At 47.7% G+C, this 17,432-nt stretch overlaps 1 protein-coding gene across 3 annotated transcripts in view; it reads left to right on the top strand.

Annotated features, from left to right (window-relative positions):
- The window catches only part of SPACA4 (sperm acrosome associated 4), a 101,188-nt gene that overhangs the window by 13,728 nt on the left and 70,028 nt on the right, over positions 1-17,432 (top strand). Inside the window, exons 2-3 of one of the 3 annotated variants that reach the window (XR_003941523.1) lie at positions 13,222-13,341; positions 13,681-14,059. The exons of 1 other annotated variant lie outside the window; for it this stretch is intronic. Coding sequence is in view for 1 of the 2 variants with exons in the window: in XM_030197443.1 (XP_030053303.1) it covers positions 13,222-13,341; positions 13,681-13,916 (356 nt within the window). In the remaining variant the exon portion in view is untranslated. Of the gene's footprint in view, positions 1-13,221; positions 13,342-13,680; positions 14,517-17,432 lie in introns of those variants that run through there. One more of the 3 variants, XM_030197443.1, reaches the window with a different exon arrangement.

Here is a 17,432-nt window from a genome sequence, read left to right as displayed (position 1 = left end):
TTTTTCTCTCTTTTTATCTTTCTTTCTTTCTTTCTTTTTTCCCCCCATCCTTCACCTGTTCTCCCTCTCTTATATGCACCCCCCACCTCACACACACTAGCTGGAGCAGAAAACTGATCCAGTGTTTTCAGAAGACAAAACCCCTTTACAAAAACCTGTTTTTTGTGCACCCTGGGCTCCTCTCTGCCTTTTATTGCAGAGCAAAAAGAGACCAATTGATATCTTAAGCTTGCTTTAATTTTCTTCTAGTGTTTGCATCAGAGAAATGAATAGAAGTGAGGGGCTTATTCTCTGGTTCATAGTAACATAGTAAATGACAGCAGATAAAGACCTGTACGGTCCATCCAGTCTGCCCAGCAAGATAAACCCATTTTACATGGGATGTGATACTTTATACCCGAGTTTAATTTGTCCTTGCCATTCTCAAGGCACAGACCGTAGAAGTCTGCCCAGCACTCTTCTTGTACTAAACGTTCTAACATCGAAGCCCCTTAAATTTACACTCCAGCCCATCCATATCTATTCAGTTAAGAAGTCTGCCTAGCACTGGTTCAGCAGGTATATGACCAGCACCCACCCTCATGATTTTCTCCAAAACAAGGTGGAGTTGATTTTGGAAGGCTCTTTAGAAAGCCAGTAGAGAACAGACAAGCCTCCCAGGATCCGAGGTAATTGCTGTGTAAGGTTTGAGGAAAGGGCTGAGGTTATTTTAGAGAAGACCTCAAAGCATCCTTTGGATTAAGAGGCATTGAGGAGCTGAAAGCACAGCTGGAAAGTACTGGATTGTCCAATTTGGGGACTTTAAGCTTTTTCTGTTTGGGAAGAGATCAGCTGAAAGAAAAACCATGAACAAGCTTCTTCTATTGATTCTGGTCACTCTCCTGTGGTTGGAGTTGGTTCCTGAAGGAATGAACGACAACTGCAGACATTTGAGGGGTCTGGAGGTGATCCTCATACACCACAACATGGGCTCTGGATTTATGTTTCAATGATTTTTATTAAAGAGACGTTTCACAATAACATTTCCATCAAGCATGGTATCAACACATTCAACTGACTGGATCCATAAACATATGTCACAGCAAATGATAACGGCTCCTGTAACTTTTTACATTTTCTCCCCCTCCTTCCCGCCTCTTCCTCTTACCCCCCCCCCCCCCCCCAGGCCCAACCCTCCCCTCTCTCTCTATCACAGGTACATTCCGTAGTGCATGAGCACCTTCTAACTGGTTTTAACGCCCATATCACATGTTCATTATTTGTCCCCTCGCATGGGGTGTCAGTGTCAGCCAAAATGGTGTCCAGCAGTTCCAAAATGTGTTAGTAATCAGTGGTCAGTGGCTTTCAATCTCTTATACGCGTTCTCTCAGTTCTTAGCAGTTGGATCATCTGCCCTCTCCATTGAGATGTTGTGGGGCCTTCCGTCGACAGCCAGGCCAACAAAATTGTCTTCTTTGCCACCATTATAGCTCTGGAAACGAATGAGCGACACCCTCTGGGCAGGCAGCCCATTAACTGTGGGTGGCCAAACAGCAGTTTTGCCTCAACTTTCCATTGTATATCCCAGGTAGCAGCAATCTGCTGTGTCAACGCTCTCCAAAACTTGCTGACTTGGGGGCAGCCCCAAAACATATGGCCCAAGGATGCCCCTGCCGCTTTGCACTTAGGGCATGCTCCGTCCGGCGATAGTCCCATATGAAATGCTCATCTTGGGGGGATCTGAGCTCTCAATATGAACTTAAATTGTAGTTCCCAATAGTATGTTTGGTCTGTATTCTTACGGTAGCCAAGTAGATGTTCCCGCACCATTGCTGCCGAGATCTCAGTCCCTAGTTCTGCACTCCACCGGTTCGATAAAGTCTCAAAATCTGGCTCCTTTGTCATGTCCTTTAAGTGCCGGTGGTGATACGTCAGTGGGACTTTCTGTTGGGCCCCCAACGAGAGTGCTGATCCCAGCTCTTCCTGTACATCCTCTGCCAGTGCCTCCTGTGGAAGACTAGAGATATAGTGAAACCAATCCACTGGGCTTAAAGAGAACTGGGTCTGGAGTGCTGCCCAGGGTCTAATCTGTCCTTCTGCATCTATCACCTGTGATAGATACTAAAGGCCTTTGGTCCTCCATCGCACAAAAGCTGTATGAAGCTGGCCAGGCAAGAAATCCGGGTTGCCGCATATTGGGAGGTAGGGAGTTACACGGTACGCAAATCCGTGGTGTCGACACAGCTAACGCCATGCCACCTGCGCAGCCAGCAAAAGCTGCGCCCCAACCAACAGACTTGACTCTCCCCTGCTTCCCCTGTGTAACAGGTAGCTGATATGCCTCTGCCCAGTCTCTTGCAATTCCAGGTGCGTGGGCGTGAAGTATTGTGTTTGCCTTAGCCAATCATTCAAATGTCTCATCCCGCTCGCAACTGTCATGTAACGTAAGTTTAACAGTCCCATGCCTCCATATTCCACTGGCAAGTGGAGTGTAGCCAGCGGTATTCTTGGTTTTTTCTTGGTCCACAGTCAAGCCCCCACCCCTGTGGGCCAACACTTTACAAGACCAGAACACTACACCAGTGATTTCACAGTAAGAATACTGAAAGGTAATTTTAAAACAATACAGGAATGTAAGACCTTTGAAATAAGAATGATTGAATATTTTAACACCCAACAGACAGGACTTAATAAGGATCTGGGTTTTCTAACCCATTATAAACCATAAAGTTGTATTTCTCTGTTTATTTCTCTGTTTATTACCCTCCTCTCACCTACCAACACCCATCCTGTTAGAATATCAATGAAATGCTTTGATGTCCCCATGCATACCCCCACCCTCCCACTCTGTCAGACTGTCAAAGTAATGCTTTGATGTTTCTCTTATATATACTATCTGCTAACACATTTGCTTATTTCCAATCTGACGAAGAAGGGCAACCTTCGAAAGCTAATCAAGAAATGCATTAAGTTATGTCCAATAAAAAAGGTATCATCTTATTTTCTTTTCCATGTTTTATTTTGTTTGATTTCTATTGATAACTTCTTGGTCCACAAAAATGCCTTTAGAACCTTATTAAGCCTCATTTCGTCCGCCCTGGTCAAGTATAAGGGCAATGTCTGGAATACGTACAGCCATCGGGGTACTATCACCATGTTATACAAGGCTATCCATCCTAGAAGTGACAAGGGAAGTCCCTGCCACAGTTGCAGGCTTACTCTTGTATCATTCATCAACTTTCTTACGTTCCAGACATACACTAGTGGGAGGTCTCGAGGTATTCTTACTCCCAGGTACTTTATTGCTTCCTCCTCCCACTCTATGGGCAAGGTCAATCTTTGTCTTACAATATCGCTCTGTAGCACTTCTAAGGCCTTAGACTTTTGTATGTTCAGTTTGTAACCTGAGAAGGTCCCATATTCCTGGATCACCCGTAAAATCCTGGATATTGACTGTTCGGGGTCTTGGGTGATCACCAATAGGTCATCGGCGAATGCCAGAGCTTTGATTGTACCTCCTGCTAGTGTCACCCCCCTCACCCCTCCATCTGCCCTTAAGGCGCAAAGCAAAGGTTCTATTGCCAGGACAAAGAGGAGGGGCGAGAGCGGACAACCCTGTCGCGTCCCCTGCCTGATTTCAAATGATGTTCCTTTCACTCCGTTTATCAAGACTGCTGCCTGGGGGTGAGTGTACAATGCCTTCAGAGCGTCTCCAAACCACCCCTGGACTCCCATGTATGTTAATAATCCGAACAGGTATCCCCAATCCACTCTATCAAACGCCTGTTCGGCATCCAGGCTGAGTATTAATGCGGATTCCTGTTCCTGCTGGCATTTTGCCATCGCTAGCAACAACCGCCTAACATTACTTCCCGCTTGTCTATTCCTCACAAAGCCCACTTGCTTCTCTCCTAGGAGGTCAGGGAGTAAGTGTCCTAGGCGTGTTGCGAGAATTCGGGCCAGGAATTTTACATCAACGTTAATCAGGGAAATGGGCCTATAAGAGCCCGGCTTCATCCCATCTTTCCCAGGCTTAAGTGTCAGCGTTATCAGGGCTTCATTCGCGTACGGGGGGAATTCCCTGTCCTCAATAGAGTGTTCCAAATATTTCCCCAACGCTTCCAGCCCTGGCTTTGGCAAAGTCTTATAGTATTCTCCCATGAAGCCATCAGGTCCTGGAGCCAAGCTCAAGGCCAGAGCTTTTATGGCTTCCTGTAGTTCCCGCCCTGTTATGGGGTTGTTTAACAGGTCTATGTGCTGTGGCTAGAATTTGGGAAGTCCTACCTGTTCTAAATAATTTGCTAATCGTCCCATGTCCTTGGTTGGTATGCCTTCATAGAGCGTGCTAAAGTAACTGTGAAAGATCTTCCCTATGTCTTCACTTTTGTGCTTTGTCGCCCCACTACAATCTTGGATTGCCGTTATTACTTTCCTTGAGCTTCCCACTGCCACCAACCTCACCAGTAAGGTACCCGCCTTATTCCCAAACCTCTGTAGTCTGCACTTATAATAGGTCAGAGATCGCACAGTTTGCTTATGAATTAAGGTGTTAAGTATTACCTGGGCCACTAAATACTGCTCTTTAGTAATTGCATTCGGGGAGTTCACGTATTTTCGTTTGGCCTTCCGGAGTTGAGTTTCTAAGTGTAAAATCACCCTTGCCTGCCGTTTCTTACCCGCTTGTACAAATGCTATAATGTCGCCCCGTAATACCGCTTTGGACGCCATCCAATATAGCTTGGGGTTAATCTCGTGTTGTCTGTTAAACCTCTCATATTCCCCCCATTTAGCATGTAAGTATTGCGTGAATTCCCTGTCTTCATGTAGGTACCCTGGGTACCTCCATCCCCCTTGGGATTGGTAATGTTCTGGGGCCTCAATCTCCATCCATATAAGTGCATGATCCGAGATCTCTGTGGGGCCGATTCCAGTGGCACACACTCATGGGAAAGCTCGTCTGTCTATTAGTATATAATCTATTCTCGTGCTGGTGCCATGCGCCTTTGATAAATGTGTGTAATCTTTTGTTTCTGGATGTAGGGCCCACCATGCATCTACTAGATTCAAGGTACTTATAAATGTTGGGAGCGCCCTCTGTTTCCTCACTCCCTGTGGTGCTTCTCTGGGATTCATGGTATCCATCCCTGGGTCTGCTATTAGGTTGAAATCTCCACAGACCAGCAATTTCACCGCTGGGGAGGGGGAGCATTGCTTTATTATGGACTGAAAGAAAGATGGTGTGTAGGTGTTCGGTCCATACAGAGAGACTACCAGGGATTCCCTATTCTGAAGCCAGAGTCGTATTATGATGTATCTCCCTTGGGCGTCTGTTTTAAGGAGCTCTGCCTTTGCTGCTAACCCTTTTCTTATTAGTATGGCTACCCCCTGCTTTCTGCCTTCTGCCGAAGAGGAAAATACTTCCCCTACCCATGCTCTTTTCAATTTGTTATGTTCCTCCTCTGTAAGACGTGTCTCCTGAAGACAGGCCACGTCTGCCTTATGCCTCTGCAAAGCCTGCAAGATTTTCGACCTTTTCACTGGCGATGCTATGCCACCCACATTCCAAGAAACAATACGGGTCACCTTAACCATCCGTGCAAGGTTCCTGTGATAACTTGCATATCATTCTCGCTTCCACCTCTGGGGATCAGCCGCCCAGGCTTGCCCGATCCCCTGTTAGCCTTCTGTTTGCAATGTAGATCAACCACTGCTCCCCTCTCCAGTGACTGCTAGCCTTCAGCACCTGCTGGGGTTTACTGTGTGTATAATCCCCCATTAATCTGAGATGTGCCTTCCTGCTGTCTCTACCTGTCCTCTCCCCATTCGTACCCTTCAGGCCTAAGGCTCTTCCTCCTCTCCTTCCCGCCCCCCCTACCCTCGCCTCTCCCACCCCCCCTTCCACCCTCTACCCCTTCGTCCTCATCCCCTTACAAACCCCATCTACCCTGTGGTGTGAGATCGTGGATGTCGGGTCCCCCCCCCCCCCCCAGCTTGGCCTAGTTAGCCTGTACTCAGTGTGTCCTTACCCATCTGTATTAAATAGCCCCCATGTGCTCCCCCTTTAACCCGGTTATTCTTAGCATTTCAGTGGGTGCCTATTAGTCACATGCATACCTCTCTCCCTTGTTCATACAGTCTATGTCTCTTACATTCGGTGGTGTGGGCTTAGGGGACTTTGTCAGCTGCTTCTAAGAAGTCTTTGAGGCCATCTTGTGCTTCTTGTGGCGAGTGAAAAAGTTGCCAAGCTCCATTTTGTAGGACCTTTAGTTGCACTGGGTAATTAAGCATAAATCATCATTTTTGCGCCGCAAGGTTTTTGCAAATCGGTCCAAAGGCACGTTGGCGCTCTTGTAGCGCGATTGAATAGTCCTGGAAAATTTTTATCTTAGTTCCATCAAAGGCAAGTGAGTCCCATTTCTGCCGCGATCCCCGCAGTATCTCCGTCTTGTGTATAAACTTGTGAACCTTTACAATGACAACATGTGGCCGCCCTCCGCCTTCTACATTTTGGCCCAGTCTGTGTGCCCGCTCCAGACACAGGGGTCCGACACTGTCGGACAGCGTAAATTCTTCTTTAAACCACTTCTCCAACTGCGTCTGAAGCAGGCTGTCAGGGACCAATTCACGGATCCCTACAAGGCGTAGGTTTGATCTCCTCGAACGATTTTCGAGGTCATCTAGTTGTTGGGACTGCGTTGTTACCAGCTTCTGTAGTTTCTGCACTTGCGCTTGTAGGGAGCGTTCCACGTCCTCCACCTCCACTATCCGCCCTTCCAGGTCCCCCGTCCGTCGTGTCTTTCAGCAAAGTTTCCATCGCGGCGAGTTGTTCTGAGAGCTGGTTGAGCTGCGGGGCCATGGCCGACTTTACTGCTTCCGTCAGCTGGGTAAGTTGCGAAGGGGTGAACAGCGACGAAGGCGTCAGCACCGGGCTGGCCGCCATGTTGGATTCGCCGGCCCCGCACTGCTTCTCTGCTTCTTTCTTTACCGCCTTTCCGGGCATATCTTTTTCCACTCGGAGTAGGTATTGGTCCATATACCTATGTTATTTAGAGTTGAAAATCTCCACCTCCTGGCTTGTTTTGCTGCTATTTTAAAGCTGCTGGGGTAGGGTTCCTCGAGAGACAGAGAAACACGTCCTCTCCTCTCACTCCATCACGTGATCTCTCTGGGCTCTGGATTTAAAGAGTATGAAAAACTGTTTTCAGATTTTTCTTTGCTCCAGAATATCGCCAATTAATTAACTCTCTTATATATGTCATCATTCTAAAGCAGTACCCTAGACAGCTGCTTGTATTAAAGTTAGTTTCAAAACTATCAGCTTGCCCTGTTCCTAATTCTAATCTAGGCACTATTAGTCTTCTTCTGTAGTTTTCTTACTTTTTTAAAAAACATATTTATCTTCAAGACTTTGGATTATGGATCCTTCAGTGTTTATAGCCACACCCAAGTCTATAAATCCACCCTAAGTTCTCTTTCCAGCTGTAACAGAGTGATACCTGCAGGGGGCACTACTGAGAATCTGCTCATCAGTTGGCTGTGCTGTATTTTCAAAGAGTAACAAAATTCCATGTAGATCCCCAAAGAATAGCAAGATTCTACGTAGAATCTCAAAGAGTAACAAGATTCCATGTAGAACCCCAAAGAGTAGCAAGATTCCATGCTACCAATCCCAGGGCAAGCAGTGGCTTTTCCAAAGTCTATCTCAATAGAAGACTATAGACTTTACACAGGAACCTGTCCAAACCTTTTTAAAACCCAAATATACTAACTGCTGATGCCACATCCTCTAGCAATGAGTTGCTGAACTTAACTATTCATTAAAAATATTTCCATGTAATTTCATTGAGTATCCCCTGGTCTTTGTACTTTTTGAAAGAGTGCAAAACTGATTCAGTTGTACCCGTTCTACACCACTCAGGATCTTGCAGATTTCAATCATACCCCCCCTCAGCTGTCTCTTTTCCAAACTGAACAGTCCTAACCTCGTTTTTTTCTTTAAATTGTTGTTGTTGTTTTTATTATTATTATTATTATTATTATTTTATTAGCTTTGTCTACAAGTGTTTGTATCATTTAAAATAAATCAAAAAAATATTTTTAATGGTGAGGCTCCCGGCCCTTTAAACTGCATGTCCAGTACTAACCAGGTATATTAAATGGTACTTAACTAGATAGTGCTTCTGAAAATGCCAGGTTAGCACCCACGCCAAAACTAGCTATTTTGTGGGTGGTCGGGAGGCAAAGTTGGCACTTATGTGATTACCAAGCCATGGTAGGGCTACTGCAGGCTTGACACATGGCGATTTGGCACTACTACCAGGCTATAGCGGGAGCCTGGCTGTAGCGCTGACTCCCACAATGCACTTCCGGCGCCAAAATATTATTTATTTTTTTAGCGCTGGGGGCTTACCCGGCGGTAATCGGGCAGCCCCACACACCGCATAAGCGCCGATGTGCATCCAACACGTGTCAATTTTGAACTATCACCTGGCTCCGGCATGGCCCATGCGGTCATTTTATTTTTTACGCGCGTCCACTACACACACTAGAAATATATATTTTATTTTCCAGCGCACAGGTGGTAATTGTCATAGTATGCTTGTGGACGATTACCGCCTGGTTAGTGCGTGAAACCTTACCGTTAAGTCAATGGCTGGCAGTAAGGTCTCAGTCCCAAAATGGATGCATGTCAATTTTCATTTTGTCACACGTCCATTTTTGGTCAAAAAACCCCAAAAAAAGACATATTTTACAGGTGCGCTGAAAAATGATTCTGTGTGCATCCAAAACACACGTCCACACTAGTCTCCAGGCCATTTTTCAGCACACCTTAGTAAAATGGCCCATTGGTGATTGTAAATCATTCTGATTTGCCTCACAAGAGAGATGGTATAGTAAAAGTAATACACAATAAACAATTTAGTTAAGTAATGAACATTGCACTTAACTGCATAAGTTCTATCCAATGCATTTTTTCTAGCAAAAAAGGTGCTGGTACTCAAATGCTAGGCCACCCATCAAGGGTGGAGTGATCACTGAGGGACCCACCCCACAATAGCCAGAATTGATGTGTAGAGCCTGAGCTCTTTCATTAAAAATTTGGGGTCTGTGGGTCAATTTTAGCAGACAATGGAAAAGGTACCAGTACTCAGTACCCCCTCAAAAAAGTCCTGGTTTTATCCAGTCACATCTGCCCGGAGATCCAGTGCCAGTGCCTGGACATTGCCTAGCGCCTTGCATTGAATATCTGGACATAAAGCTGACCACTGCCAGCCTAATAATATCTACCCCGAAATCTCAGTTTAAAACAATTTCCATATCATCAAGCAGATCAATCCATAAACTGGTGGGTTGTGTCCATCTACCAGCAGGTGAAGATAGAGAGCAATCCATTTGCCTCCCTATATGTGGTTATGTGCTGCCGGAACTCCCCAGTATGTTCTCTTGCAGGTGGTGGTCACACAGCAGCAGCTCTGGCTAGGTCTCCAAGCCCAATTGTTTAGGTTTTGTTGAGTACCTGGGGTTGAGGGCTCTTCTTGAGCAAGTGAAACCTGGTGATTCCAGGTCCCTCCTTTTCTCCCCCCTCCCGCTGGCTCCGTTTAAAAAAAAAACAAAAAACAGGAAAAGAAAAATGTCTTTTGTTTGCAGCTGCTCACTGGGACTCCAAATCATTGCAGCTCGGAGCAAGAAGCAGGTAATTTTACCTTTTTCTAGCGGGCAGGGGGTTTCCCGAACGGTCTCCACGTGGCTATGGCGTCGGATGGCAAGGGCGAGACAAGACGCTCCCCGGACCGCGTGCGCGCGTCTAGCGGGGAAGCGGGGGGCTCAAAGGCAGAAACGCCTTTTCGGAGTCAGGAGAGTTCCCCGGGTTTTCCTTCGGTGCGGTGGTTTTTCCCGCCTTAGGCACCCATCTCCCACTGGCCGCCCTCCCGGTTGTGGCCGGCCACACTGCTCGGACGGCTTCTTCTTGGGCCGCCCTTGAGGTGGGAGACATTAATGATATGGTCGCCCTTGACTCGGGCGACAGTAAAAAGTCGGCGAAATTAAAGCGCCATTCTTCCCGCACGGCTCCTTCACGGAGTGTCACGACAGATGCCATTTTGGATGCGCAGTGTGCCTCTCCCCCGCTCTTGGGAGTGCAGGTTGAGAGTGCCTCTAGGGCTGTGGCCCAGGCTGCAGAAGTGCACAGACTGGGGGTTTTTTCCCCTGAGTTTATTTTGCTGCTGCATTAGGCTTTTCTTATGCAAGACGCTGCCCCTGCTCCCCTGTCTGACAAGGGTGACGAGGCTTCTATGATGAAACGCCCTCCGGTGGATCTCCAGACCCTAGGGGACTCTGTCTCCTCTGATGTGGATGAGGGCAGTGTATCGAGTTCTCCCAAAGGTCCTTAGGGGATTCTTTGGAGGAGACTGATCCTCGCTCTGATGGAGCGGATGACCCCTCTGCAGTGCGGCTTTTTCGCTCAGAGGATTTGCCCAACCTGTTAGCGCAGGCCATGAGCATTTTGAAAATTGTCTCTCCTGAGGAAGGCCCTCTCTCAGCCTCGGCGGGCTCGGCCATTATGATTGCCAAGTGCCGCGTTTTTTCAGCAGAGGACGGGACCCTCGATCTATGGGAGTCGATGCTCTTCTCCAGCAGTGGTTGGCACAGGAGCTTCTCTATGTGTTCCCGCCCTGGCCCATGATGGGCAGAGTTCTAGGCCGGGTGATCCTGGTGGGTCCGGATTGGCCCAGACGTCCCTGGTATGCGGACTTAATCAGACTCTCAGTGGATGGCCCTCTGCGGCTGCCAGCGGAGCGGGGCCTCTTGCATCAGTGTCCCGTAGTGATGGAGGATCCCTCCCCCTTTGGTCTTATGGCCTGGCTCTTGAGTGGAAGCGGCTGAGGAAGAAGGGCTTCTCGGACAAGGTCATCGCCACTATGCTGAGAGCGAGGAAGCGCTCTACTTCTACCACTTACGTCAGGGTTTTGCGTACCTTTGCATTGTAGTGCGAGGCAGGCTCTCTATCGCCCTTCACTGCTCCAATCTCTTCAGTGTTGGCGTTCCTGCAAGAGGGTCTGGAGAAAGGCCTGTCGCTCAGTTCGCTGAAAGTCCAGGTGGCAGCTCTAGCTTGCTTCAGGAGTCGTCTGAAGGGGGCTTCCCTGGCTTTGCAGCCAGATGTGGTGCACTTTCTCAAAGGAGTTAATCACCTGCGCCCTCCTCTGCACTTGATAGTGCCTACGTGGAATCTCAATCTGGTGCTACGGGCCTTGCAGAAGCCACCCTTTGAGCCCTTGTTGAGGGCATCGCTGACGTTGAAAGCGGTCTTTTTGGTGGCTATCACTTCAGCCAGAAGAGTTTCCGAGCTCCAGGCGCTCTCGTGCAGAGAGCCATTCCTGCGGTTCACTGAGGCAGGAGTGTCGATTTGCCCAGTGCCTTCCTTCTTGCCCAAGATTGTTTCTTGCTTCCATGTGAATCAGCAGCTTTGTCTACCCTCCTTTCTTAGGGAGGATTACCCAGAGGAGTACCCTGCTCTCAAATGTCTGGATGTTAGATGGGTCATCATCGGATACTTGGAAGTGACCAATGATTTCAGGAAATCAGATCACCTGTTCGTGCTGTTCGCAGGCCCTCGTAGGGGTCTGCAGGCATCTAAGCCTACTGTGGCACGCTGGGTCAAGGAGACGATTGCGGCAGCTTATGTGGCCGCAGGGAAGATTCCGCCTATTCAGCTGAAGGCGCACTCTACTAGAGCGCAGGCGGCCTCGATGGCAGAGTCCAGATCCGTCCCCTTGGAAGAGATTTGTAGAGCGGCAACTTGGGCATCTGCCCATATCTTCTCACGACATTACTGCTTGGATGTGGCTGCTCGGGCCGAGGCCCAGTTTGGAGCTTCAGTGTTGTGTTCAGGGATTTCCATGTCCCGCCCTGGGTGAGTACTGCTTCGGTACATTCCACCAGTCTATGGATTGATCTGCTTGATGATATGGAAGTTAAAATTATGTATCATACCTGATAATTTTCTTTCCATTAATCATAGCAGATCAATCCATAGCCCCTCCCAGATCTCTATATTGTTTGTGTTCTGGTTGTATTTCAGGTTCAAGTTTAGTCTTCAGTTCCTGTTCTGGAGAACGTCGTGTTCAAGTTCTCCAATTGAAGTTTTCTCAAGTTGAGACGATTTTGTGTTACAGTGAGCTGCTGCATTCCTCTCCCCCCGTTTCGACGGTGGCTGGATTGATAACTAAATTCTGCCGGCGCTCCCTCCCGCTTCGTCCGGCAGTAAGGTAGCTTTGTATCCCTCCCGCTTCGGCGGTGTTAGGGTAAGCCAGCTCCTCCCGCGGTTGCGGTAGCAGGATAAGCCAGTCCCCTCCGCGTCAGCGGGTGTGGGTTCCGCTCCCCCGTTTCGGCGGTAGTGAGCTGGGTTGATTCCCCTCCCCCGCTTCGGTGGTGGTGAGCTGGGCAGAGTGTCCCTTTGAGGGTGTAATTCTCTAAGTGCTGAGTCCTGCGGATGGAGCTTTGATATCGACATACTGATGAGTTTCCGGTAGCACATGACCACATATAGGGAGGCAAAAGGATTGCTCTCTATCTCCACCTGCTGGTAGATGGACACAACCCACCAGTCTATGGATTGATCTGCTATGATTAACGGAAAGAAAATTATCAGGTATGATACATAATTTTACCATGTGGTGCCCTTGGTGGCCCCTGTCAGCTTGCTGCCTGTAGCCGCAGGAAGGGACTAAGGGATCCTTTTACTAAGGTGCGCCAAAAAATGGCCTGAGCTGGTGTAGGCATGTGTATTGGATGCGCGCAGGTCCATTTTTCAGCGCACCTACAAAAAAGGCCTTTTGAGGAGGGGGGCGAAAATGGACTTGTGGCGAAATAAAAATTGGCCCGCGCCCATTGTGGGCCTGAGACCTTACCGCCAACCATTGACCTAGCAATAAAGTCTCACGCGTTAACCGGGCAGTAATGGTCCACGCGCGTACAAGGCTGATTACCACCCTCTTAGTGGACGGAAGTAAAAAATGAAATTACTGCGCAGGCCATGCGGAAGCCGAGCGGTAGTTCACAATTGACGCACCTAGGACACGCCTACGTGCCTACGCAACTTAGTATAAGGGCCCCTGAGCAACTCTTGGATTCTGACTCGGTTACAGAGCACAGGACCGAGGAATGTTCTAGAAATTTTTTTGGTGGGGAGGGGCTTTCCCAGTGACCTAATCTGATTCTCCACCATGTTTCTGTCTCTTTCAGGAGCAGGACAACAGAAAAGGTGCATAAAATGCGAATTCACCTTGGGGGACATCCCGTGTATCCAGAGCACAGTGACATGTAACACTGGTGAGGTCTGCGCATCCATTAAAGGGAAAGCTGGTGAGTAGCATAACCTCTACTTCCTCGCTGCATGGCCTTCCCTTCTCCCATCTAGATCTCATTAAGAGCCATCACACATGGCTTTCCTCCATCTTGGCTTTTATTTGGGAACTGCTGTGTACAACTTCTAATATGTTTCTGGTGTTCTCATGACCACTGGGGTCGCCTGTAGCTAAGAGAACAGTATATAGTTCTTCAATTTGATATTAAAAAAAAAAAAAAAACGCTGGCCACCGCATCCCAAGCTTCTGAAGCCACTGTAACTCTGCAGTAACACTTCAAAAAAACTCTACAAACCACCAAGGGGAGACTAACTCTTTTAAATTCTTCTTCCACCAGGCTCGGCAAATTTCATAACTAAGAAGGACTGTGTGGAACGTAGCAGGTGCGGTGTAAATGACACTACATCCTGGGGGCATCTCACCTATACCACCTCCACCGTCTGCTGTGAGGAAGACCTCTGCAACTCGAAATCGGAACCCCATCAGTCTGAGTCGGGAGTGGGGGTCATCAGGTTCTCCTTGCTTGCAGGCCTTACTGCACTCCTGTGTTTCTTTCTGACAAAGATCCTGTAGTGTCCTCTCACCCATCCTCCCTCCACCAACACACACACACCTATGCATTTACTTCAAAATAAGGCAATCCTTGATGTGGGTGTTGGGAGTAGACATCCTGTTCCGCTAAACAAAATGGCTTCCATCAGCATCAGGAAGGCTGAGTTTTAGCATTTTTAAGTTGCTGGTTTTGAGACAATGTCTTTTTGCTAAAAGGAAGCTCTATGATTTTTATCTGTATCATTTAATCATCCCCATAATAAATTTAACTCCCTCATCCCTTATTTGTCCTGTTTCTCTGCCTTGAATAGATTGTAAGCTCTGTCGAGCAAGAGATTGTCTCATACATGTTGTTCTACAGAGCTGCATACATCTAATAGCACTATAGAAATGAAAAGTTAATAGTAGTAGCAGTTGCTAGCTGTTTCCCCTCTGGTTGGGCCTTCTTCAGCAACTCAAGTGAGGTCTGGCTGATGTACTAGGTCGGGACTTGTAAACATTAATCCACAGCTTTAAATTCTAGTGATCATGCAGGGAACATTTCCAGAGTCACGTTCTCAACCTTGTTTGGCTTGGAATTGCATATGAATTTACAGAATAAAGATCACTTTTCAAACTGTTTCCTCTTTACGAAAGGCCTCTCAAGGTACTGTGCTCAAGCAAGGGGAGAACATTTTTCTTTTCTTCTTTCACAGTGAGGGTTGGCTGTGACTCAGGAAGAGCTTCAGCAAGGGAGCTCCTTGAGATCAGACCCGCACGGTCTCCCTCAATCTGTGGGAGAGACTCCCGCTTTCGTGGCTCATTTCCCGCACCCTTGCTGGGGAGTGAAGATCTTCTCCTGAGCTGCTTCCCCCTCCATCTTCAGCAGATGCATTAATAAGACAACATTTCCCGCTGCCGTAGGACCAGCCTTGTGATTAGAGCTGCAAAACCTCACAGCTGGGCCGTGGCAGAAGGAGATGATGTTTTGTTAAGATGTCTCTCCTGCTGCCTGAGGAGGAGGTGGCTTATTGGTGCTATGGCCAAGATCTGTCAGGGGTGGAGCCTGGAGAGAAAGTGGGCGGGTCTGGAAGCGTGACTGGACAAGGTACGGTGTAGATGGGGCATGGCTTAACATCTCCCTTTCAAAGATCGGGTCCCCTTGGCAGCTCTGGGAGAGTTTCGGGGGGGGGGGGGGTGCCCCCCCCCCCCCCCCCCCCCCAGCCTGGTTACCTAGTTCCAGGAGGGAGACATTTTAACCAGACTTAATTTAGAACTCATATCCCAAAGCAGTGTGAGATTTGTAGTCTCTGATTCTAGCCATTGAAATCAGTCCCATAATGCATCAGGATGGGTTTATCAAAAACACAGAACTGTGTCAAATCTCCCTCTTGGAATATGACAGCTTGAGTCATTTATTTATTTTATTATTTATTTTTTAGGATTTATTTACTGCCTTTTTGAAGGAATTCACTCAAGGCGGTGTACAGTAAGAATAGATCAAACATGAGCAATAGGCAGCTACAGCAGTAAAAATATTCAACTAATAATACAAAACATGGCATGGTATACTACTTAAAAGTATCACGTGGCTATTTACTGCTTGAGTCCTTACCGCCACCCATTGAGCTGCTGTGGGAAAAAGCGTGTTAGCCCTACCGTGTCTTAATAAAAGGGCCCCTTAGTGCAGCTACATCACTACACACTAACCGATTAGCGCGTGGTTAGAATATGAGCCGATGTTCCCTTTAAGCAGAGCGCATGAGCGATTGCTCATACATTTTAGGAGTGTCGCTCACAGATTTTGCTGCATACAGAAATACGTTGCTAATACTGGCGTAAAAATGGTTGTTTTTTTAAAACACCTGTTGCTCACACGAAAAAAACATTTACATACACCAGGTCACTCCTTAGAGGTAACAGGGGCGGTTCGACCATTAGCCCACCTGAGACGGCGGCCTGAGGCAGCACTCTTTAGGGGCAGCATCTCGGGTGGCGGTTTTGTGGCGTTTTATCTGGTCACAGTGCCTTTCCAAACCCGGTAGCGGCAGCAATTCCCATACACTGCCTTGCCGCCAGCGGCACCCACTTCTTCCCTTTACTGCGGCCATCTGAAGTAACTTCCTGTTTCGCTCAGGCAGCCGCAGTAAAGGGAACAGGCGGGTGCCGACAGTGGCAGCGGCAGCGTATGGGAATCGCTGCCACTGCTGGGTTTGGAAAGTCACCGTGACCAGGTAAAATGCCCGGTGGAGGGGAGGGGGGGCAGCATGCAAGCTCCGCCTCAGGAAGCATCTTGCCTTGGACCGGCCCTGAGAAGAAACATTGATGTGAGCCCTTACTGCCTATATAATGGGTAGCTGTAGGGAGTTCACATGCAAAGAGGGAGATTAGAGCATGGCCATTAATAGAAAAACTCAGATATTCAGCCATTTTGTCCATGCAGTAAAAATGGCCTAAGGGGTCCTTTTAATAAGCTGCGTTAGCCAATTCTGAGTTACTGCCTGGCTACCGTGTGCGCCAGGCGGTAATTTCATTGAGACGTGCCAGAAAATAATTTTGGCGTGTGTTGGGCGTGCGTACACGCTTATGTGGCTTAGTGAAAGGACCCCAATGTTTGCTGGACTTTTGTGCCACCTTTGCTGTTTTTATGTGCAAAGGCCTGTTCTTCCTTTCTTTTGTTTGTTTTTTATGGTACGACTGGAGCATAATAAGGTTTTAGACTTATTTCATGAATAAAGTCATTTTGTCTTAGTGCAACAGGACTGGATCCAAAGCCAAATTAAAAAGCAGAGGTGACCATGGGAATCCCTGCCGCGCTCCACATACCAATTTAAAATAGGGAGATCATTTGTTCTTAACAATGACTCGAGAAGTAGGAGACATGTGTGAAAGGGAACGGTCGATATGTCTAAATCTAATTTTGGACGTTTTGCCAAAAATCAATGGCAAACTTGGGAGCCCTTTTACTAAGCCGTGTAGGTGCCTACGTGCACCCAACGTGCATCAATTTGGAGTTACCACCCAGCTACCATATGGCAAATTCATTTTTGATGCATGTCTGCTCTGCATGCCAGAAAATATATTTTCTTTTCTGGCGTGTGGTGAAAATCGGGCAGTAACTCCGACTTGACATGCATAGGAGGTGTTGATGCCCCTGTACTAGGGTTACCATATGGCTCCAGAAAAAGGAGGACGGATTGAGCCAGCCGGGCTTTACTTCCATTGCTTTCCATTGAAAGCAATGGAAGTAAAACCCAGCTGGCTCAATTACTTCCATTGAAAGCAATGGAAGTAAAACTCGGCTGGCTCAATCCGTCCTCCTTTTTCTGGAGCCATATGGAAACCCTACCCTGTACAAGTCGTTGGTGAGGCCCCACCTGGAGTATTGTGTTCAGTTTTGGAGGCCGTATCTTGCTAAGGATGTAAAAAGAATTGAAGCAGTGCAAAGAAAAGCTACAAAAATGGTATGGGATTTGCGTTACAAGACATATGAGGAGAGACTTGCTGACCTGAACATGTATACCCTGGAGGAAAGGAGAAACAGGGGTGATATGATAC

Source organism: Microcaecilia unicolor, chromosome 3, assembly GCF_901765095.1.
Source record: "Microcaecilia unicolor chromosome 3, aMicUni1.1, whole genome shotgun sequence".
Lineage (NCBI taxonomy): Eukaryota > Metazoa > Chordata > Amphibia > Gymnophiona > Siphonopidae > Microcaecilia > Microcaecilia unicolor.
Note: the sequence above shows the minus strand (reverse complement) of the source record. Positions and strands in the feature narration are given on the sequence as shown.